Below are 23,577 nucleotides of genomic sequence, written 5' to 3'. Positions count from 1 at the left end.
GGGTACATGCCTGTCTGATAAAATGATCAAGAGAAGCAGAGGAGCAGCAACCACACAAGACCAGAGAGGGGAATCTTTCCGGAGACAAGAGGCAGTGTTTAGGATGGTCCTGCCAACATTCCATTTCTTCATCTGGATGGTTGATAAATGATTTTCTCTATGACCAATCACAGAGCTATTTTCTGTACTTCTGAGTATGTGTTATATTTCACAATTTAAAAAAAAAGGTTTTTAAATGAGTTTGAACTGCTAATCAGATTAAATGCCCTCAACCATACTGAAAACAGAGACAAAAGTAACATTTAAATTCACAAAAGTAGAAGAATGGTGCTAAAAATATTAGTGATATAAAAAATTAAAAACTATGCTCGATATCCTAATGTTATTTTCTTCAGCACAGTTGTTACTTCTTATTTGAAGCTCCTATGGTACAAGATGACAGTTTACAATGGGAGAAGAAAAAGCCCACCTTGCTTGAGCTTTCCTATAAAATAAAAGTTGAACCCCAACTTCAATTTAATTCTATGAGTCCAGGAAGTCAGAAACCTATATAACATGGTAATGTAGACTTAGATTCAAAAATGTCAAAGCTAGATACTTTGAGAAGACAGGTTCCACTCCAATTTGGTAAGCACTATAGACCGTACCTATAGGGAAGTGCTCAGCTGACTATGGGAATTCCATAACTCAGTAATGTCAGATAGAAATAGGTTTAGAAAGTCATCCCATTTTGATGTCTGCCTCCAAAGCTGGACCATATTTAATTATTTCAACAGTAACTTCTGGAGACACCAGAAAGAAAGGGAATCTTTCTTACATATAATTTAAATCTCTTCTGATTTGGATTATCTTCATTTTCTACTTATACTACCATCAGTGAAAATGGCAAATAATTGGTCTCTCTTTGTGAAGTATTCTTTCAAATAAAAAGGCAAGAATAGGCTAGATTAAGATAAAACTTTCCTGAATGGAAGTTCTATAAGTTAAGATGCCATACCCATGATGCCAGGCCAGGCTAACTCTTCATGGTCATCCCTTTCCTTTCCCGGTGCCAGGTGGTTGAACCGATCCAGATGTTCTAACAATCCACCCAGCAGAGGGACAGCTCCAGCCTCCTGCATGAGACCAGCATTTTTACTGAGCAGAAGCACTATAGAAACTACTAGTTCTGGAAGAAGAACACCTACATTTTAAAAGAAAGGAAAAAAAGCATTAAGATTTAAATAAAAGCGTATATCCTATTAAGCCACTTTGTAAGCTCATTCTATGTTTAAATTCTGATAAATCACAAAATAAAGAATGCTTGTCTTAGCATATTTCTACAGGATTATTTTTATCTTTCATCTTGAAAGAACAGATAAAGGTATCAAACAAAACCCTCTGAGTTACAAGAATGCTTTTCAAAAACACTGTATTTCAATAGAAGTATTAACTAGAGTCTTTTATTCAGAAAACTGTTTCCAGAAAACTAAGTTTACTATCAGAAAAAAAGCACTCAATAATAATGCTCTACTGTCACAGAATTAACTTGAAAACATATTAAGCAACAAAGGAATTTTATTAAGGTCCTGAAAGGAGCAACTAATTTTTATGCTGCTGAAATAAAACTAGACAATTACTAATAACCTCATTATTGAAATGGTAATAATGGTGGTATGACTCTAAATCACCAATTACATTTATAATGACACAACTCCTGCACCAGGTTGCTTAACAACAGAATTGTCAGCAAGTGAAAAAACAAAAAGAGAAAGGCCAACAGGACTAGAAAATGTATGGGGCCAAGGCCTGCAGGTTTATCAGGAAAGGATAAATTTTAAGCCTCATCAATCTCCAAATATAAATACATGTCTGAAGGTAGGATATAAAAAAGGTACCAGTGAAGTCCCCTTCCACAATGCAGGCCACCTCTGCAAAGTGCCGCCAGCTGGTGGAAGCAATGCTGGCTGCCACAGGCAGTATGTCGCCAATGTGTGTGCACAAAAGGGCTGTGTACTTCTTCAGTAAGGAACCGACACCCATAAGCTCAGGACCTCGAAGAAAGATATAAAAATGTTCATTTTTACCATTAAAATTTACTTTGTAAATAAACTGCATTGATTCACTATTCCACCCTCATCTATACATCTTTTACCTATAGTAATTATGTCAAACAGAAGCTATTAACCCTTAATCCCTGGCTCTTTTTATATCCCATAGTCTGAGAAAACAGTGAATTTAGTTGTCAATTTTTATACACTGTATGACATAATACCCAGAAACTTTGGGTGTATAAATACTAAAGTCATAATTTATAGAGTTTTAAAATCTTATATCCAATACACACAAATGCTACCAAATTTCAAGTCTTAACACTTGTAAATTACTCCTAATGAACAAAGTTAGGCATTTTTCAATCTCATAAAATCTTTAACTTTTCTTCCTACATGGTTCTTAATGACTTTTCAGTTCTTGGGACTTTATGTCTTTGAGATGGGCACCTCTTTCAGACTCTAAGTTCACCTATTTCATCCTGAAATTTTCTATCATCCACAAATGCCTAACTCTTTCAGGAACTAAGATATTTTAGAATATACTATCTATAAAAATATTAACAAAAGCAGCAGACCTTTCCATCCTCGACAGAGAAAGCCAACTTATGGAGAGCCACCCACTACCTTTGAAGCTTATGGAAAGTACTCTACTCTATGTCATGCACAGAGCTGAACGCTTACATATCATCCTATTTTAATCCTCAAAGGCACCCTGAGATGTTATTCCAGTTCCATAGATGAGCAACCTATAGCCCCCAGGAAACTCAGTCCCATGTCCAGCAGCTAATAAACCAGTGCTGTAACTTCCTCCAATGATGATTCATTCCACACATTACACCTACCTAGCTTTCCAGTGTGACATACAAATACTATGTCACTACTTGGTTCCCACACTATGTCAGTATCTAATACTCCATTAGAGATACGTACAGTAAGTTTGATAAATCTTCTATAAAACTAACCTGAACATAAAGAATACTATTTTTGATGCCCAAATAACTTAAATATTAAGACAATGAAAAAAAATACTGGTAAGTCTAATATTCATCAAAAAAAAAGTGGATACAAAATGAAGTCCCCCCAAATTGGTATAAGATTTAATAGTAAAAAAACTACACATCTGGGAATGTAGAATAGGCATGTCAAAAAGCCTAAATTAGAAAGCCAAATATACACAAGGCATTTAAATTTTAATCAACTTACTAGAAATATCTGAGGTCTGACCAATACTTTCTCCTGGATAAAGTTTACTGATAAGTAGGCGCTGAAAGCGCAGCAACAAATCCAATGAAGCAGTTCTTTCACGACTATGTTGCTCAAAGTCTAGACATGATGAGATCCGACGGGCAACATCTTTCAATCTGGCTACTGTCTGAGAAGCAATGTTTCTATGCAGGGGAAAGAGGATTGCAAAATTAAAGAAGTTATGTCTGTTTAAAAAAAGGTATTAAGAAATCATGACATAAACTAAAATCAGAAATATAGATCATACACCCAGGTGATCTGCAGCTGGCTTCCTTCCCCAAATATGTGTCACGTGTGTCTGCAATAAATACAACCTCAGTCAAAACAGAGTAGAGAAGCACAGAATTTACAAAAGATATAATGATGCCCTTTGTTTTACAAATGTGTTCCTAAGAGCTGTGTGGAATGGTCCAAAATGATAGAAAACTCCTGTACAGACCTTTGAGGAAAAAACAACTGTGTCATTATTTTTGTCCAAAGCTGCATTTCACACATATATGTGACACTCTTCTTAAAGACAAGATTCACTCATCATTTCTGCATCTGCCTCACAAATCTGCCTTGAGACCTATTCAGGTAAGTACCTAGGTGGGCAAGGTAGGGGGTACCCAGGACTCTCAAAGTACAGGAAGGAAGACCAAGGTGGGTACGAACAGAACAGGTCAGGGTAACAGATGCTTGAAGAATATGGCAGGAAGGAAAGGAACAAAGGCTCCAATTCCAACTGTGGGATCTGACTCGAGACACAAACCTATCAGTTAATAGGGTGAAAAAGGAAGAAATGTGAGTTCCAAAAGGTACAATTAGAACAGTAGTAAAATGTTCTGGTTCCATGAGCAGCTTGCAAAGGAACAAGGGCAGAGAGTCAAGACAAGAGAAGGAAGGAGAATGGACACTCCAGGTGATAGAGTAGCAGGCTGCTGAGACTAGATCCCACAATGCTGAGGCACTAAAGGTTCCAAAGGGGAATACATCCTATTTGTGTTTGAGGAAGGTAAGTTTGGTATGAGTGTGAAGGCAGATTAGAGGGGACATGGAACACCAGATAACACCCTGCCACCCAGAGACAGTCCCAGCACCAGCTGAACCAGGCCTGATCCCTGGTACTAAGAACAGAAGAAAGTGGGTTAGTGGAGGAAAGGAACCAAAGCACAGCCTCCTTCTGGGCTGCTGTCAAAGTAGCTCCATCACACCAACCCCATCCCAGCCAGGAGGGTGAGGACTTGCTGGCTGACACCTGGCACTGCCACTGAGCAGGTGAGTCTGGGATCTCTGCATAACACCACACCACAGACAGGTGTTCTGCCCCACTCCTTTGATTTCTAATGTGACAGCCAGTTTGTGGAAAACCTCTGTCAACTGCACCTGCCCCCATGATAAATTCCTGGAACTAACAGCACGGTGAGGAAGGACAGGAACAAGAAACATTAGGAGTCCCAACAGAACTCCAATATACATCCAAAGAGTCACTAAGAGGAGCAAGAAGACCTTGGCTGGTGCACAGGCCCACTCCCTGGCCACACAAAAGAAGGTAGGTGCTCACTGGGTCTTGCCTCTAGTCAACCTCATCTTTCTTCTACCACCTGATACCCTGCCTTGATAACCACAGTAGAAAAAATAGGTCTAGAATCTGGGTTTTATCCTATACAAGAAGAAGCAAAAGAGACTAATATAATAAAAATTTTAACTTATTTCCTTAATAAAAAAATTCAGAACCATAATCATAATGTGTAATTCTGATAGAGTTCACTAATTAAAAAAATCTTCATAGCTCTCAATTTTCAAATATAAATGTTTTTCTGTGGCTCCTTGTCAGCATAAGATTAAAGAGTTACTCTGAAATCTGTTTCATGGCTTATTCTTGGCAAGCTGCAATTTCTTCAACCTGCTTTCCAAGGAATAAAGTACACAAAATGTCTCTATAATCTCTTCCATCTTTAGACTACTTTTCAACAACTGCATCAGCTAAGTCAACACACTGAGCTACCTTCAGTCACACTTAAGGTAAGAAAATTAAATTAAATGTCGGGGTGCTGGGTGGTTCAGTCTTTAAGCGTCTGCCTTCGGCTCAGGTCATGATCCCAGGGTCCTGGGATCGAGCCCCACATCTGGCTCCCTGCTCAGTGGGAAGCCTGCTTCTCTCTCTCCCATTCCCCCTGCCTGTGTTCCTGCTCTCGCTATCTCTCTGTCAAATAAATAAAATCTTAAAAAAAAAAAAAAAGAAAGAAAATTAAATGTCAAAGTCTCCCTCTACGGTGGGAGAGGCACATTATCTACACTTATGAAAGAAAAAAGCCTGGATTATAGGCACTGTGTTAGTAAGAAAGGTGTTGATGCATCTTCCTGTCTCTATTTTCCAAAACTTTTCTAAGGTTTATTTCCATGCTCAGTTTTTGTTTTGTGTTTTTTAACCAGGTACATCTTTATTATAAAACTGCTGGGGAGCCAACTCCTCCTTGCATGCCAAAGGTTCAGAAGAAAAACTATAAGGATGGTCTACAAAGTGCTGCCACATATGTTATTTAAAAGGTAGCCACATATGTTATTTAAAAGGTTCTGCCAGGGGCACCTGGGTGGCTCGGTCAGTTAAGCATCTGACTCTGGATCTCAGCTCAGGTATTGATCTCAGGGTCATGAATTCAAGCCCTGTGTTGGGCTCCACGTTGGGCGTGGAACCTAGTTAAAAACATAATAATAAAAAATAAAAAATAATTAATAAATAAATAAAAAGTTCTGCCATTCACATTAGTAAAGATAAAAAGAAACCAAAAACCAGTATTAGTAATGTATTTATCCCAATATATTGAAAATATTATTTCAACATAAAATCTGAACTCCAAAAAAAAAACTATTGAAATTTTTTTTTTTTAAAGATTTTATTTATTTATTCGACAGAGAGAGACACAGAGAGAGAGGGAACATAAGCAGGGGGAGTGGAAGAGGGAGAAGCAGGCTTCCCGCGAAGCACAGACCCCAATGCGGGGCTCGATCCCAGGACCCTGGGATCATGACCTGAGCCGAAGGCAGACGCTTAATGACTGAGCCACCCAGGCACCCCTGAAATATTTTTTATTAGGTTTCTCACAGCCAGTCTTCAAAAGCCATTGTGTACTTTATACATTCAGCACATCTCAATTCATATAACTAAATTTTCATTGAAAATACCTGATCTGAACTTGACTCATAAAATGCACAACTGAAAAATTAAATTCATTGGCCAAGTTATTTCAAACATACTTAAAAGTTTTCACACAGCTGAATCGGGTCTAAGTTTTTTAATTTGAATTTTAATAAATAAGTAATAATTAAGAATTCAATTAAAATAACTGAATTTTAATTAATAACAAATAAAAATTCAATGTTGCAGCATTAGCACATTTCAAGTGCTAATCAGCAAATGTGGCAAGTGACCATCAGTCTGTACAGCAACAGGCATAGGTGGGTAAAACAGACAGGTCTCTCCACACCAAGAAAACAAACAGTCTGAGCAACCTACCATGGGCCGAGGTCAGCGAACCCAGCACTCACTCTCTGCCAGAGATACCAGGGGACCAGACACAGCCTCCTCAGCCAAGGGTGGGACATTCAAGAACTCAAAAAAGTGCTTCTCAAAATACATGCTTTATGCTTTAAAACTTCTGCACAGAACTTAACCTTTTAATTACACAGCACTCAACATTCATTTTCTCATTTGATCCTTAATTAACTCTGTAAACACTGCTATTATTACTCTCCCACACCAAAGACAGTTTCACTTGCCAATTTTACACAAGCAGTCACAACTGAAATTTTCTAGGAACAAATCCCAAGCTCTTTCCACTACCACCAACTACACTGAGTTAATTCATTTTCAATTTGTTGTACTCAAGATCAGAATGTATGAGATATTGATCAAAGGAAACAATCAGGTTAAATTAAAAAAACGGGAAAAAGTTCTTTTAATTAGCCTTTACTACAATCTATGTAAAGAACTAGCTCTAAAACTTCCTCTTAAAACTTCACTGTGCATCCAGTAAATTCTGGTGCATCCATATGGAAAGCAGGCTGCCCCCACACCAGCAGCATACCACCCGCCACTCTCCTAGACATGCCACTCTTCTAGACATGCATGCAGAACCCCCTGCTCTCTGGACTTAGCTGCCTGAGCCAACACTCCAGGGCTCTACTTTCTCTATGTGTAGAAAATGAAACAAACCAGGAGCCAAGTTTACATAAAACAGTTTTGTTAAATAGAAGGACAACAATTTTCCATTGTCTAACAGCTGCCTTTCAGAAATCACCTTGCTTTTTTGGTCTTTTTTATTTGAATGACACTGAAACACTGGTTGACATGTTTCACCAAACAGTGTATGATCACCTCAGCCCAAGGTTTCTATGTTTATATTCTGATTCTAATTAATTCTTATTTACTCCCAATAGGGCCTTCAGAAATAATGCTCACCATTTATTTCAGCTTTTAAATTAAAAGTTGTCTTAGAAAGTAATACACATTAATCCATGATATACACAATGAGGCAATGATATGAGTTTTAAAAGAAATAACTCTACCACAATGATTTTCTTTTCTATCTACTGCTTACTAATGAGAATAAGAATCTTTTCCTGTTTATCTCATACACTCCAATTTTCTCTTGTGTGAAAACCTTTAGATTCTCTAGTTCTACTTCACACACTCCAACCTCTCATCTGTTAAAAGTCTGCTCTTAAATATGACCTCACTGATATGAGGAATTCTTAATCTCAGGAAACAAACTGAGGGTTGCTGGAGTGTGGGGTGGGGTGGGAGGGATGGGGTGACTGGGTGATAGATACTGGGGAGGGTATGTGCTGTGGTAAGCGCTGTGAATTGTGCAAGACTGTTGAATCTCAGATCTGTACCTCTGAAACAAATAATGCAATATATGTTAAGAAAAAAAAAAAAAGAGGGGCGCCTGGGTGGCTCAGTCATTAAGCGTCTGCCTTCAGCTCAGGTCATGATCCCAGGGTCCTGGGATCGAGCCCCACATCGAGCTCCCTGCTCCACGGGAAGCCTGCTTCTCCCTCTCCCACACCCCTGCTTGTGTTCCCTCTCTCACTGTGTCTCTCTCTGTCAAATAAATAAATAAAATCTTAAAAAAAAAAAAAGAAGAAGAAGATAGCAGGAGGGGAAGAATGAAGGGGGGGAAATTGGAAGGGTAGATGAACCATGAGAGATGATGGACTCTGAAAAACAAACTGATGGTTCTAGAGGGGAGGGGGATGGGAGGATGGGTTAGCCTGGTGATGGGTATTGAGGAGGGCACGTTCTGCATGGAGCACTGGGTGTTATGCACAAACAATGAATCATGGAACACTACATCTAAAACTAATGATGTAATGTATGGGGATTAACATAACAATAAAAAAATAAAAATAAAATAAAAATTTTTAAATTAAATTTCAATGTAAACGCACATTTATGTGGTAGAGAAGTATGATAGGATGATCAATAAAGACTTTTTTTCCCCATTGTAAAAAAAAAAAAAAGTCTGCTCTTAAAACAGTATGGAGGTTCCTCAAAAAGTTAAAAATAGAACTACCTTATGATCTAGCAATCATACAACTGGGTATTTACCCAAAGAATACAAAAACACTAATTCAAAGGGATATAGGCACCACTATGTTTACAGCAGCATTATTTACAATAGCCAAATTATGGAAGCAGCTCAAGTGTCCATCAATGATGAATAGATAAAGATGATGTGGTGTGTGTGTGTGTGTGTGTATACACACAAAGCAATATTGATTCAGCCATAAAAAAAAATGAAATCTTGCCATTTGCAATGACATGTATGGAGCTAGAAAGTACAATGCAAAGGAAAATAAGTCAGAGAGAAAAAGACAAATACCATATGATCTCACTCATACGTAGAATTTAAGAAACAAGACAAATGAGCAGAACGGGGAGGAAAAAAAAGAGAGACAAACCAAGGAACAGACTTTTTTTTTTTTAAAGATTTTATTTATTCATTTACTTGAGAGAGAGAGAGAGAAACAGCATGAAAGCGGAGAGGGTCAGAGGGAGAAGCAGGCTCCCCGCCGAGCCGGGAGCCCGATGCGGGACTCGATCCCAGGACTCCGGGATCATGACCTGAGCTGAAGTCAGTCGCTTAACCAACTGAGCCACCCAGGCGCCCCAGGAACAGACTCTTAATTAGAGAACAAACTGATGGTTACCAGAGGGAACGGGGGCGGGGAGGGTGGGTGGGGGGGATGGGTTAAACAGGTGATGGAAATTAAGGAGTGTACTTGTGATGAGCACAGGGTAGTTTACAAAGCTGCTGAATTACTACATTGTACACCTGGAACTAATATAACACTGTAAACTAACTGGAATTAAAATAAAAACTAAAAAAAAAACACAAATGTCTGCTCTTTACCCCAAAACTTATTCAAGGTAACTTTCAGAGTATTTCCTCAATACCCGAAAACATTTTTCAGACCTTAGTGAAAACCAATAATCCTCCTATTAAAATATATCTAATACTATTTACCTAAGAAGCTGTTGTATGAGCTGAACCAAAGGCAAACACTGTTTTCCAGAAGATTCATAGATCCCTGTATTAATAAGATCTTTATCCAATGGAGTCCTACTTCTGTGAAATGTTGAGGCATTGGCTTCTTGTTCATCAATTTCTTTTTCCTTCTGTGCTTCTTTTTTGGCTTCTATATCCTGTAATTCATAAAACAGAAACTGGTTACCAGTTATCTTAGGAGCAAGTGTGAAGGCACCCTGGGCTGAGCTCTGATCCCCAGCCTCTTTGCACTAACTCATAAACCACCTGATGACACTGGCCCACGCCCACCTGTCTGAAATCCCATTACTCAGGTGCTCAGTTTCTAAACAGACTACTTGTCTTATAAATCCAATGTCCAGGCTGCCATTGCTGATGGTCTCCAGCTTCCTTCTGGGAAGTCCCTAAAATTTTTACTCCTGATCTCAAAAATACCCAATGCAATCTGCCCCATACATGCACAGTCTGTTTTGCAAACATGAAGCAAGAACCCAAGAATGAGAAGATATATTCCCGATGAAACATGTGTTCAGAATACAGAAAGAATTCTTACAACTCAACAATTAAAAGATAAATAAACCAATTTAAAATAAGCAAAGGATTTGAACAGACGTATCTTCAAAGAAGATATATAAACGTCTACTAAGCACATGAAAAGATGCTCCACATTATTAGTCATCAAGGAAATTCACACCTGTTAGGATGGCTATAATAGAAAAGTTGGGAGAGTAGCAAGCATTGTCAAGGATGTGAAAAACTAGAACCCTCATACATTCCTACTGGGGATGTAAAATGGCACAGCCACTTAAGAAAAAAAATGTGGCCATTCTTCGAAACACTAAACATAGAGTTAACATAAAACTCAACACCTCCATTCCTAGGCATACACCTACAAGAAAAAAAAATATGTCCACACAAAAACCTATACACAAATGTTTATAACAGCATTTTCATAATAACTTAAAAGTAGAGACAACTAAATGTCCATCAGCTGATGAATGTATAAACAAAATGTGCTACACCCATACAATGGAATATTATTTAGCAATTTTAAAAAATGAAGTACAACATAAATAAACTTTGAAAACACTAGACTAAGTAAAAAGAAGCCAGACATAAAAGGTCACATATTGTATAAATCAATTTATATGAAAAGTCCAGAGCCAGAAAATCTTTCAGAGACAGAAAGTACATTAGTAGCTGTCAATGGCTAGGAGGAATAGGGAATAGGGGGTGACTGCTAAGGGGCACAGAGTTTCTTTTCGGAGTAATGAAAATGTTCTGAAATTAGATAGTGGTGATGACGGTTGCACAACTCTGTGAATATACAAAAAAAAACACTGAATTATACACTTTTTAAAAGAGTGAATTTTACAGTATGTGAATTAGATCTCAATAAAGCTATTATTTAAAAAAAGGAAACAAAAAAGCAAAAAACAAAAATAGGAGGTATCTTTACCAGTCAAATACAACCAATATTCATGAGGACTTACTATGTACCAAGCATTGCTCTAGTGACCAAATTTACTGTGAAAAAGCCAAAAAGTTCTTTCTTTCTGGGCTTTATTTTCTAACGACAAAAGCCAGAACAGTCTAAACACCAATAGTCCTTCCCAGTCCTGAGTAGTATGGGGAGGAAGACCCAATCTTAGTGGTGGGATTGGAACTGGGCTACCCACCCTTAAGGATAAGAAGGCAACATAAATCAGAAAGGTCAAAAATGTGCATGCTTGGGGCGCCTGGGTGGCTCAGTCAGTTAAGCATCTGCCTTTGGCTCAGGTCATAATCCCAGGGTCCTGGGATCAAGCCCCACATCAGGCTCCCGGCTCAGTAGGGAACCTGCTTCTCTCTCTCCCTCTGCCTGCCACTCCCCTGCTTGTGCTCTGTCAAATAAATAAATAAAGTCTTAAAAAAAAAAAAAAGTGCATGCTTTTGACCCAGCACAATTTCATTTCTAGAACCTTTTCCTAATTATCATTTTTTTTTAAAGATTTTATTTATTTATTTGATAGAGAGAGAGACAGCGAGAGAGGGAACACAAGCAGGGGGAGTGGGAGAGGGAGAAGCAGGCCTCCCACTGAGCAGGGAGCCTGATGCGGGGCTCAATCCCAGGACTCTGGGATCATGACCTGAGCCGAAGGCAGACGCTTAACGACTGAGCCACCCAGGCGTCCCTCCTAATTATCATTCTTATACTCAATGACTTATAATCTATAAAAATATATAGTAGTAAAAATATCTAGAACTTAAATTGTCAATAATGGGCTGTTAAAAAAAAAAAAAAAAAGGAATAAGAAGGAATTCCCTTTCTATATGACAGACTTCCCCAAAGCAACAGAACAAATGGACATAATAAAATATTCAACACAGAAAACATGGCAACTTGATAAGTAAAAAAGACACAAATTGATATATCATTGAGACTAATTCTAGCACCATAAACAATATCATTAGTAAACAACTGCATCTTTAAAAATATGGAAGACAGGGCCCCTAAGTGGTTCAGTCGGTTAAGTGGATGCCTTCGGCTCAGGTCATGATCCCAGGGTCCTGGGATCGAGCCCTGCATCGGGCTCCCTGCTCAGCCAGGGGCCTGCTTCTCCCTCTCCCTCTGCTGTTCTCTCTGCTTGTGCTCTCTCTGTCAAATAAATAAATAAATCTTTTAAAAAAATAAAAAAATAAAAATAAATAAAAATCTGGAAGACTATACACCAAAACTATTAACAATGGATACTGGTATATTAATTCCTAAATGATGAGATTTTTGTTTATGCCTTTTTGTAGCTTCATAACAATTTTAAAATAAATGGGCATTAGTTATCTTGTTTTATGCACCTTAATTATATAGATCACAATCTATGTATCTCTGTAGCCTCTCTACTCCCTGTTAACAGTTTCCCTCCAACACCCCCCCCCAAAGGTCCCTCCTTCTCTCCAAAAGGAAATGAAGAATGAACATTTGCTAAATAAATTAATAGGTTCTAGAGTTCAGCGTCACTTCTGATTTGCCTCCCTCTCAATTTTCATCTTATTTTTCCTTCCCTTCCCCTATGTTCACTTGTTTTGTTTCTTAAATTCCGCATACGAGTGAAATCATATAGTATTTTTCCCTCTCTTGACGACTTATTTCACTTAGCAAAATACCCTCTAGTTCCATCCACATCATTGCAAGTAGCAAGATTTCATTCTTTTTGATGGCTGAGTAATATTCCATTGTATATATACACCACATCTTCTTTATCCATTCATCTGTCGATGGACATCTTGGCTCTTTTCATAGTTTGGCTATTGTGGACATTGCTGCTATAAACACTGGGGTGCATGTGCCCCTTCAAGTCACTATGTTTGTATCCTTTGGATAAATACCTAGTAGTGTAATTGCTAGGTTGTAGGGTAGCTCTATTTTTTACTTTTTGAGGAACCACCATCCTGTTTTCCAGAGAGGCTGCACCAGTTTGCATTCCTAACAACAGTGTAAGAGGGTTCCCCTTTCTCCACATCTTCACCAACATCTCTTGTTTCCTAAGTTGTTAATTTTAGCTATTCTGACTGGTGTGAGGTGGTGTCTCATTGTGGTTTTGATTTGTATTTTACTGATGCTGAATGATGTTGAGCATTTTTTCATGTGTCTGGTGGCCATCAGTATGTCTTCTTGGAGAAACATCTTGAGGGGCAATGGGTGAGAGGAAAGGATAACTGGGTGATGGGCATTAAGGAGGGCACTTAATGTAATGAGCAGTGGGTGTTATATGCAACTGATGAATCACTGAACTCTACCTCTGAAACTAATAAATAAATAATAGGTTCTAAAAATACTGCTTGGGTCATGTCAAGGTTACTGTCTGACCCACATGTGGACTGCCTCTGCCTGTTCACTATCACTGCTCCCATCAGGCAAGGTGTCACATGGAGCTTTGTGGAGAAGAGGAAGAAAAGGAAGAGGCTTGGAGTCAGCAAACCTGCCATTCACTAGTCTTGACACCTTAGCAAATCACTATAGTTCTATGGTACTTAAGTTCATAACTGTAAAATAAAAATTTAAACCACTTTTTCCACTCAACAAAGTTGACAAAGTTAAAAGAGAAAATGAAAGTAAAGTACACAGCACAGTACCTGGAAAATAACAGCTACACAAAGAACTGTCATTGTTCCTAACATTATATATACGATTTCTTCTATTTTTTTTCAATTTAATCAAAGTATTTAGGTATGTTTTCAAAGATATTTTTTTATTTAAATTCAATTAATAACATATAATGTATTATCGGTTTCAGAGGTAGAGGTCAGTGATTCATCAGTCTTATAATACCCAGTGTTCATTACATCCTGTGCCCTCCTTGATGTCCATCACCCAGTTACCCCACCCCTCAACCCCGCCTCCAGCAACCCTCAGTTTATGTCCTATGATTAAGAGTCTCTTATGGTTTGTCTCCCTCTCTGATTTCGTCTTATTTTATTTTTTCCTCTCTTCCCCTATGATCCTCTGTTTTGTTTCTTAAATTCCACATATGAGTGAGATCATATGATAATTGTCTTTTTCTGATTGGCTTATTTTGCTTTTAATATACTTAACTTCATCTCATTTCATCAGTGTGAGTTTTTAAATAAAAAACTACTGTAACTATGAAAGCAACAAAAGAAGCTATGAATGATCATTAAGTACATGCAAATTAAAAACCACACTCCACCACCCAGAATAGCTAAATTTATGAAGAATGACATGACTCATGTTGGTGAGGTCAAGAAAGAGCTAGAACTCTCACATAGGCTGGTTCAAATTAAATGGCATAGCCACTTCGGGAAACTATAAAAACACTCTCCATAAGACCTAGCAAATTACAATTCAAAGTATTTACCCAAGAGAAAAACACGTGTTCACTAAAGAACTATACACAGCATGATCAAAGCAGCTTTAGACAATCAAAAATAATCAAATGTCTATTAACAGGAGAATGGATAAACAAATAGTGCCGTAATCATACAATGAAATACTCAATGGTAAAAGCAGTGAGTTTGAAAATTATCAAGGCAAAATAAAGCAGACATAAAATAGCACATGATTCCACATATATGACATTCAGAACTGGCAAAACTAATTTAATCTGAGGGAGGCAGGGGAGCCCCAACTTTAAGTGCAAAGAGGCACAGTGGCACTTTCTAGGGTGATGGAATTGATTCGTAATATGATTAGGGTATCTGTCATATTCATTTAAATAGACAAAAGTGGATACATTTTCTCATACTTAGTATCGCAATAAATTTTTTTAACTAGTAAGATAAAAAAAGCGTTAATTATAGAAAATATTTGGATGTTACTAAAAGTTTTATGTTTCAGTTTTTCAATTCTGGCAATAGGCTACTATTTCTTCACATGAGTACAGTGTTTCAATCTCAGCTCACTGCCAGGTAAAAATTGCCTTTGTCAATTCACATACACACTTCTAGAAACATACCTGGATTTCTGCAGTAATGGCTGCATTTAAGGCCGACTCTAAGCCTCCATCAGCCATCAAGCTGCCCACCAGAAGATCAATCATGAATCGACGACCTGGACTTATGTTAACTTCATTGCCTGAAACTGGAAAGGGAAAGCACTTTTGCCAATGTGAGGTAAGCACCAACGCCTCTTGGCACCCTCTCGTGCGCCCAACCCATCTCCAGCCCTGCTCCTCACCCAAGCCCACCTGCACAGGGCAGGAGAGCAGAGAGTGCCCGGGCCCTCTCCTCAGCGGTGGGCAGAAGCACGGACCACCCGCTCTGCAGCACAGCCTGGGCAGCTGCCTGCACAGTGCTTAGGACGCCCGCACTGCTGGCCAGGGCCACCACGGTCTGTTTCAGGCTGTTGAGGAGGACGCTGCCCAGACCTAAACCAAGGAATTCTGGGTCAACTTGGTGACTAATGGCAGCATGTAACTGAAAGAAGAAAAACAATTTTAATTTAGAAGCCCTAAAAACAAGTGGATTTCAAACTTATTAAAGATTAAATAATACCTCAAATTGCATTTTATTTAAATAATAAAGGAAAAGTTCTAATACATGAATTTTTTTAACCAGACTAAAAAATTTTACCCATACCAGATGAGAATTGATGGTAAGGTATTTTTAAGAGGAATTTTTTAGGGGTGCCTGGGTGGCTCAGTTGGTTAAGCATCTGCCTTCGGCTCAGGTCATTATCCCAGGATGAGCCCCGCATTGAGCTCCCACTTCTCCCTCTCCCTCTGCCTGCCACTCTGCCTACTTGTGCTCTCTATCTCTCTGTCAAATAAATACATAAAATCTTTAAAAAAAAAAAAAAAAAGAGGAATTTTTTAAACCCACTTTAAATACATATATGGAAGACCTCAAGATCAACAGAGAGGTTAAACAGTAACCTCTACCCCACCCCCAACCATCTGTACCAAACACAGAGAAAGAGTGAATATAATACAACCAAAAAACTGTTAAAAGATTATATAATCAAGCTGAGAGTACACAAGGAAACTCAAGAGCCAAAGCAGAACTCAAAGAGACACACATAGCAGGAGCTAACAGGTTCTGGGCTCTGATGGCAGATCAAGGCCTTTGGGCATGAGATCCAAACTGCTCATGGCAGCCCACTGAGCCATTGAAGATCACCCATCTATCACCAGCCAGCACTTGAAGGCAACAATACCCACGAAGGCTTTTGGTAGAAAGAGACCCCACAAGAAATCAGAGACCTGGCCCACCCTGTGAGCAGATGTAAAATCAAATTCATACCAACCAACTAGGTATAGATATCACGAATCAAGAATTGAACACCAAAACATCTAAAGCCTGAGAAACACATGACACTTCAGAGACACAAACATAAAACTGCCCTCTAGGGACATCACCATAGCCAAAGGCAAAGAGATACCCCTAGCAAGATCTCCCCTGAAAGTGGTGGTACAGTCAGAAAGGACAAGCCACACTAGGTCACAAGGGAGAATCAAAGACAAAGCTCTTATAAGAGGCAGAACTCATGCCCCTAGAGTAGGCAGCAATATAAACATTGGAATGAGTCCATAAAAAGAGTAAATGTTCTGGGGTACCTGGGTGGTGCAGTCAGTTAAGCATCCAACTTTTGGTTTCAGCTCAGGCCCTAATCTTGGGGTTGTGGGATCGAGCCCTGTGTCAGGCTCTGTGCTCAGCATGGAGTCTGCTTGGGAGTCTCTCTATCCCTCCCCCACCCTCTCAAATAAATAAATAAAATCTTTAAAAAAAAAAAAAGGTAAATGTTCTTAGAGATCAAGGCACAAAACCCAGAAGGTAAGACTATAATGAACAAAATGAAAGCCTTGAAAAAGACCCAAATATAAATTCTAAAAATGAGAAAAAAAGCTACAAGAATTTCAAAACTTATTAAAGATTATTAAAGATTAAATAATAGCTCAAATTGCATTTTATTTATTCAGAGAGGTCCTACCTCTCTGATGGGTGGCACATGGATTTAATCAATTATATGTATAATACTGCGATCATACAAGTATTTATTAAATAAATGGATAACTCAAAAATATGGAACATTCAGCTAAAAGATTTGGAAACTAAAAGAGAGCACTGAATGAAAAACCAGAAGGCAGAATGTAAAGACAGAAAGTGAACATTATAAAAGATAAAAAGATTTAAAAATATCAAAGAAGTTGTGATACTTGGGAAGACAAGAAAAGTTCAGCATAGAGAAAGAGTTCTCCAAGGGAAAAGTAGATAAAAAAGAGAGCAATTTCAATGGTAAATACTGAATATTTTTCAAAACTTAACAAAAATATGTAATCTCAAATTTAATGAGAATCATAACCTCAAGTTATACATACAAAAATAAATCCTCACCTAGACATGTTAAAATTATAAAACAAAAAAAATCTGAAAGGCTACCAAAAAGTTAGCCTTTTAGTTACAAAAGTTAGCCCAAATTAGTTACAAAGAAAACAACTGCACCAAAGTAACAATTCTCATCAGCAACAATAAAAATCAGAAGGACATCTTCAAACTGCTGATAAAATAACCTAAAAAGCTAAACCCTACCCTGTTAATTTATCTTAAAAAGCATTCAAGAGAGTTTTCAGACTTTGTAACTCACAGACCTTGATGAAGAAACTTATGCAGGAGGTACCCAGGCAGGAGAGGATGTAAGCAACAAAGACAAAACAAATTGGTTTAAAAAAAGAAAGACCATATCAAAGTAAGTATGGTCTCTTAAAAATGATGATTATGATGATAATAATCAATTGAAGGAAAATTTCTTTTCATGTCTTAAATCAGAAATGTATCTTACATATCGCAATTGGGAGCATTTTTTTTTAGGGGCACACACACACACACACACCACAAATCAGTGTGTCTTAGATCCAGTGTAATAATAAACTGCCTGACAATTTAAACACACAAAGTGGAAAGGGGAGTATAGGTTTAATGCATCCTATAACCCCTATGTTTTTCAGGAAGAGAAGTACTGGTTAAGTTAATTAACACTTTGTGGAATTAAGAAATACTTAATTTTTCTGTAACATGATTAATGTCCAGAAATCAAATTGAAAAGCTTAGGAACAATTAAAGGTATCTGAAAAGAAAAAACTGTTTTGGAAATTTTATCAAGAAATAAGAAAAACGGGCGCCTGGGTGGCTCAGTTGGTTAAGCGACTGCCTTCAGCTCAGGTCATGATCCTGGAGTCCCTGGATCGAGTCCCGCATCGGGCTCCCTGCTTAGCAGGGAGTCTGCTTCTCCCTCTGGCCCTCCCCCTTCTCATGTGCTCTCTCTCATTCTCTCTCTCAAATACATAAATAAAATCTTTAAAAAAAAAAAAAAGAAAGAAAGAAGAAAATTAAGAATAAACTTACACAAAACTAATCAGAAAACCTAAATTCAAATACATTAGCAATCACAATAACCGTAAAAAAATTAAATTCACCTAATGAATAAAGATTCTCAAATTGGATGCTTTTTAAGAATCAAGCTTTGTAAGTGAATTTTTAAAATGATACAACTAAAGCATAAGGACCTAGAAAGATGGAATAAAGCAACAGAAAAACTATGGCACCAGGCAAATATGGGCCAAAAGGTCAGTCCATAGCACTGACCAGACAGCAACATTGCTACAAACCAGGGAAGCAACAAACAACTGGGTAGATTCATGAAGGGGGTCTAATAAATGAGCTCCTACAGAAGACTTTAGGGAAGAGAAGTACTCTCCAAACTTCTGTTAATTTGATTAATGTAACTAAACATTACATTCATCTATGTGCTTTTTAGAAACCAAGGCAAAAATGGGGAGAGAGCAGAGGGGGACATGACTGGCTACATAGAAATCCTTGTATTATAAAGGGAAAAATTACTTTGTTAAGAAAAAACAGTCTCTTGACATTCAGTCATAGGATTTTATTACCAAGAGAAATAGGATGACCAAAGATTTCAGCTATAGTTTTACAGAAAGAAGAAAGAAGAATGAATGAATAAATGAATGAATGCAAGAAAGGAAGAAATGAAAAATATTTTTTTAGCTTTTCTTATTTTGACTTTTAACCTTAACCTTCCCTGTGACAAAAGTACTACTCGAGGGAGCCCACACTTACTGAGTTGAACTTTCACACTCCAGAGGAGAGATTGGCTAGCACATCCCAGCTGGTCTCTCAATGAGCTATTGCCTCACCCAGTTGTTTCTCCACACAGAAGAACAGTAAATTCAAGATTGACTCCATGATGAATACAAACAAGCTGATTATCGCAGAAATAACACAATCCATACACACACTTACCTGCATGCAAAGAATGACTTCCAGGATAAATTTAAGATAACTAGACTGATTTTTTTAAACCTCATACAAATTACACTCCATCATAACCTAAATAACCTAATCTAAGTAATCTAAATACTTTAAATACTTGAAAATTTTCATTAGCAGTTCATTTAACAATATACATAAACATTATTACAAATACCTAAGACACTTACAAAGGGAGGGAGAGGAAAGGAAATCATTAATACCTGAAGTCGTAGAAGATTCAGCGTTGCCACAGCCATGCACTCTTTCTCTTGAGGTGGGGGCCAGTCCGCAGTGCCATCCATCCCCTCACTCACTTGCCGCAATAGGAGGTCCAGCTGCTCAAAAGTCATTGAGCAGATGTCTACCACAAATGGGACACGGAGGCCAATGGACCACTCAGAACAAGACGACCAAGCAAAACTCTATGGACAAATCATAAGAACCTAAAATGAATCTACACACTCAGCTCTTGGACTGTTTCACAGGAGAGATTCACCATTATGAATTACAAAGATGCCTTAAATTATTACTTATTCATCACTCTAACTGTCCCAAATGCACATATATTTTCATGGTTGTCTAGTTCATACACTATCAGTTTCCAATTTTCTTTCTCATTTTAGGACCCAATCTCATTGTACCACAAATAAAAAGATAAGTTTAAAATCTTTTCACTCTCAAAATTATTGATACACATTAATCAGGCAGTGAGGATCATAATCCACTTGAACAGCTACAAGTAACTGTAAGTAAATAATAAAAGATTAGGTATATTTATCTGTAGAGCAACAACTAAAAAACTACACAAAGAGACAGTAAGTTAAAATGGAATACTAAAAGTTATTCAAATAACCCAAAAGAAGTCAGGAAAAGATAAAGGAAAAAAAGAGAGCAAGCCAAAAACAATGTTAGAAATAAATCCAACTTATAAATAATTACGTTATATTTAAATGGTCTAACCATACAAACAAAAAGTAGAAGTTGTCAGGATATATGAAAATCAAAACCTAACTATATGGTATCAACAAGAAATCTACCTTAAATAGAAAGATTAAAAAAGGCTAAGTAAAGGGATAGAAAACGGCTATATTAATATCAGACAAAGCAAACTTCAGAGGAAGGAAATTACTACGGCTAAAGAGAGACACTATATATGATAAATGGGTCAATTCACCAAGAAGATAGAACAATGTTGAACAATATGCATCTAACACATGGCCGTAAAAACTGATAGAAGTAAAAGAAGAAATAGATAAATCCAAAAACATAGTTGAAGATAGCAAAACTACCCTCCTAATAACACAGACCAGAGACAGAAAATCAGTAAAAATTAGAAGAAATGAACAAAACCATCAATGAACTAGAACAAATTGACATTTATAGAACACTTGGCAATAACAGAATACAGTCATATTTAGAATATTTAATCATAAAATAATTATCTAAAAGAATTGAAATCATATTTTCTCTGAACATAATAAAATTAAGCTAGAAATCAACAACAGAAAGTAGACATCAATAAAAACTAGAAGAAAATAACTAGAAAAATCTCCAAGTACTTGAAAATTAAACAGGTTTCTACATTCCAATTAAAATGGTAAAATATTGATTCTAGTAGACTGCAAAGAGTTAAGTATGTATATGATAAATCCTACAGCAACCACTAAAAAAAAACTATATAAAAAAATAAAGTCAAATTCAAAATAAGTAGAATACTAAAAAAAGTTCATATACTCCAAAAGAGGCAGGAAAAGCACAACAGAGGAACAAATAATAGAAAACAAACAAAAGCCAAACAACAAAATAGAAGACCTAAATCTATATATGTCAAAAATTACAGTCAGTATACCAATTAAAAGACAGATTGGCTCAAGAATTTTTTTTAAAAAATGCACCTATACAAGAAACTCACTCTATACATAATGAGATAGGCAGGTTAAAAGTAAAAGATGTAAATCTAAAAAAAACATGTATAGGACTTATACACTGAAGACGCTGATAAATGAAATCAAAGAAGATGTAAGTAAATGCTTAGACATACCATTTTCACTGACTGGAAGACTATATATAGCAAAACTGCCAATTCTCCACAAACTGATAAGAGGTTGAACACAATTCCTATTAAAGTCCAAGCAAGATATTTTTGCCAATATAGACAAGACTACTCTAAACATTATATGGTAAGGCAAAGGAACTAGAATATAAACTTCTTATATAGCTACAGTAAACAAGACCTATGATATTGGCAAATTCCCATGAATATATCTTATTTCAATTTAAAAATAATTTTCAAGCAAAAGGATGGAAAAATTACAGTATGCAAACATTAATTAAACGAAAAGTAAAGTACCTACATTAAAATCAGAGAAAAGAGACTTCAGTGCAAAGAACAACAAGGATAAGGGGGAAAACTGCATAATAATAGAAAGGTCAATTCACCAAGATGACAAACCTAAAGGCAAACCTAAATCTGTACACATCTTAAAAAAAAAAAAAAAAAAAAGAGCTTCAAAATATATAAAAAACTGACAGACCCATCCTAAAATTTATATGGAATCTCAAGTGACCCCAAATAAACAAAATAATCTTGAAACAGAGAAGAAAATTAGAAGACTCAAAATTCCTAATTCAAAACTTACTACAAAGCTACAGTAATCAAAACAGTATGGTAGTAGCATAAAGTACCAATAAAATACTGGCATACAGACCAATTAAACAGAATGGAGAGCCCAGAAATAAGCTCTTGTCTGTATAGTAATATGATTTTTGACAAGTACCAAGACCATTCAATGGGGAAAGAACAAGCTCTTCTACAAATGGTGCTGGGAAAACTGCAAAACAATCAAACTGGATCCTTACCTTACACCATAAACAAAAAGTAACCCAGAATGGATCAAAGACCAAAACATAAAAGCTAAAACTAAAGCTATTAGAAGAAAACACTGGATAAAATCTACATGACAATGGATTTCTTGGATATATATAACACCAGAAGCATAGGCAACATATGAAAAAATAAAGTGGACTTACTCAAAATTAAAACTTGTGTGCATCAAAGGACACTTATCAACAGAATGAAAAGACAAGCACAGAATGGGAAAAAAATAGTTGTAAATCATATTACCTGCCACGGGATTAATGTCCACAATATATCAAGAACTCCTCAATAAGGGAAGGAAAAAAAAACACAATTCAAAAGGGGCAAAGGACCTAACAGACATTTCTCCAAAGAAGATATACAAATGGTCAATAAGCACATGAAAAGATGCTCAACAGCTTTTCTATGGGAAGTGCAAATCAAAACCACAGTCCAATACCACTTTGCACCCACTAGAATGGCTTCAAACAAACAAAAGCAGAAAATAACCAGTATGAACAAAAATGTGGAGAAATCGAAAGCCTTGTGTCTATCTGGTGGGAATGTAAAAACCATGCAGCTGCTGTGGAAAACAGTTTGACAGTTCTTCAAATTCCCCATAATTACCATATGATCCAGTGATTCTACTTCTAGATATATACTCAAAAACACTGAAAGTAGGGACTCAAATAGACATTTGTACACTAATATTCATAGCAGTATTATTCACAACAGCCAAAAGTACAAATAACTCATGTGCTCATCGAAGGAGGAATATATGAACAAAATGTGGGATATACATATAAATGGAATATTATTAATTCTTTAGAAAGAATAAAATCCTGAAACATGCTACAAATGGATCAACCTTGAAAACCTTATGTTAAATGAAACAAGCCAGACACAAAAGGTCAAATATTATATGATTCCATTTATAAGAGGTATCTTGAATAGGCAAATTCACAGAAAGTAAATTTGAAGTTACTAGGGACCATGGGGAGGAGAAATGGAGAGTAATTGTTTAATGGATACAGTTTCTGTTTAGGATGATGAAAAAGTTCTGGAGACTGATAGCAGTGATAGTTATACAATCTCATGAACATACTTAATGCCACTGTTCAGTCAACCATAATTTTTTAATGACCAA

At 36.9% G+C, this 23,577-nt stretch overlaps 1 protein-coding gene across 8 annotated transcripts in view; it reads right to left on the bottom strand.

The window, feature by feature from the left end:
- The window catches only part of HERC2 (HECT and RLD domain containing E3 ubiquitin protein ligase 2), a 260,003-nt gene that overhangs the window by 146,199 nt on the left and 90,227 nt on the right, over positions 1-23,577 (bottom strand). For all 8 annotated transcript variants that reach the window (XR_004682606.1, XM_035023922.1, XM_035023920.1 and 5 more), the window contains exons 17-23: positions 19,795-19,995; positions 15,496-15,724; positions 15,265-15,389; positions 9,791-9,969; positions 3,237-3,421; positions 1,878-2,033; positions 998-1,183 (exon numbers count right to left, since the gene is read on the bottom strand). Coding sequence is in view for 7 of the 8 variants with exons in the window: in XM_035023922.1 (XP_034879813.1) it covers positions 998-1,183; positions 1,878-2,033; positions 3,237-3,421; positions 9,791-9,969; positions 15,265-15,389; positions 15,496-15,724; positions 19,795-19,995 (1,261 nt within the window). In the remaining variant the exon portion in view is untranslated. The remainder of the gene's footprint in view (positions 1-997; positions 1,184-1,877; positions 2,034-3,236; positions 3,422-9,790; positions 9,970-15,264; positions 15,390-15,495; positions 15,725-19,794; positions 19,996-23,577) is intronic.

Source organism: Mirounga leonina, unplaced genomic scaffold (genome assembly GCF_011800145.1).
Source record: "Mirounga leonina isolate KUSES-001 unplaced genomic scaffold, KU_Mleo_1.0 Mir_178, whole genome shotgun sequence".
Lineage (NCBI taxonomy): Eukaryota > Metazoa > Chordata > Mammalia > Carnivora > Phocidae > Mirounga > Mirounga leonina.
This window is presented reverse-complemented; position numbering and strand designations above follow the sequence as displayed.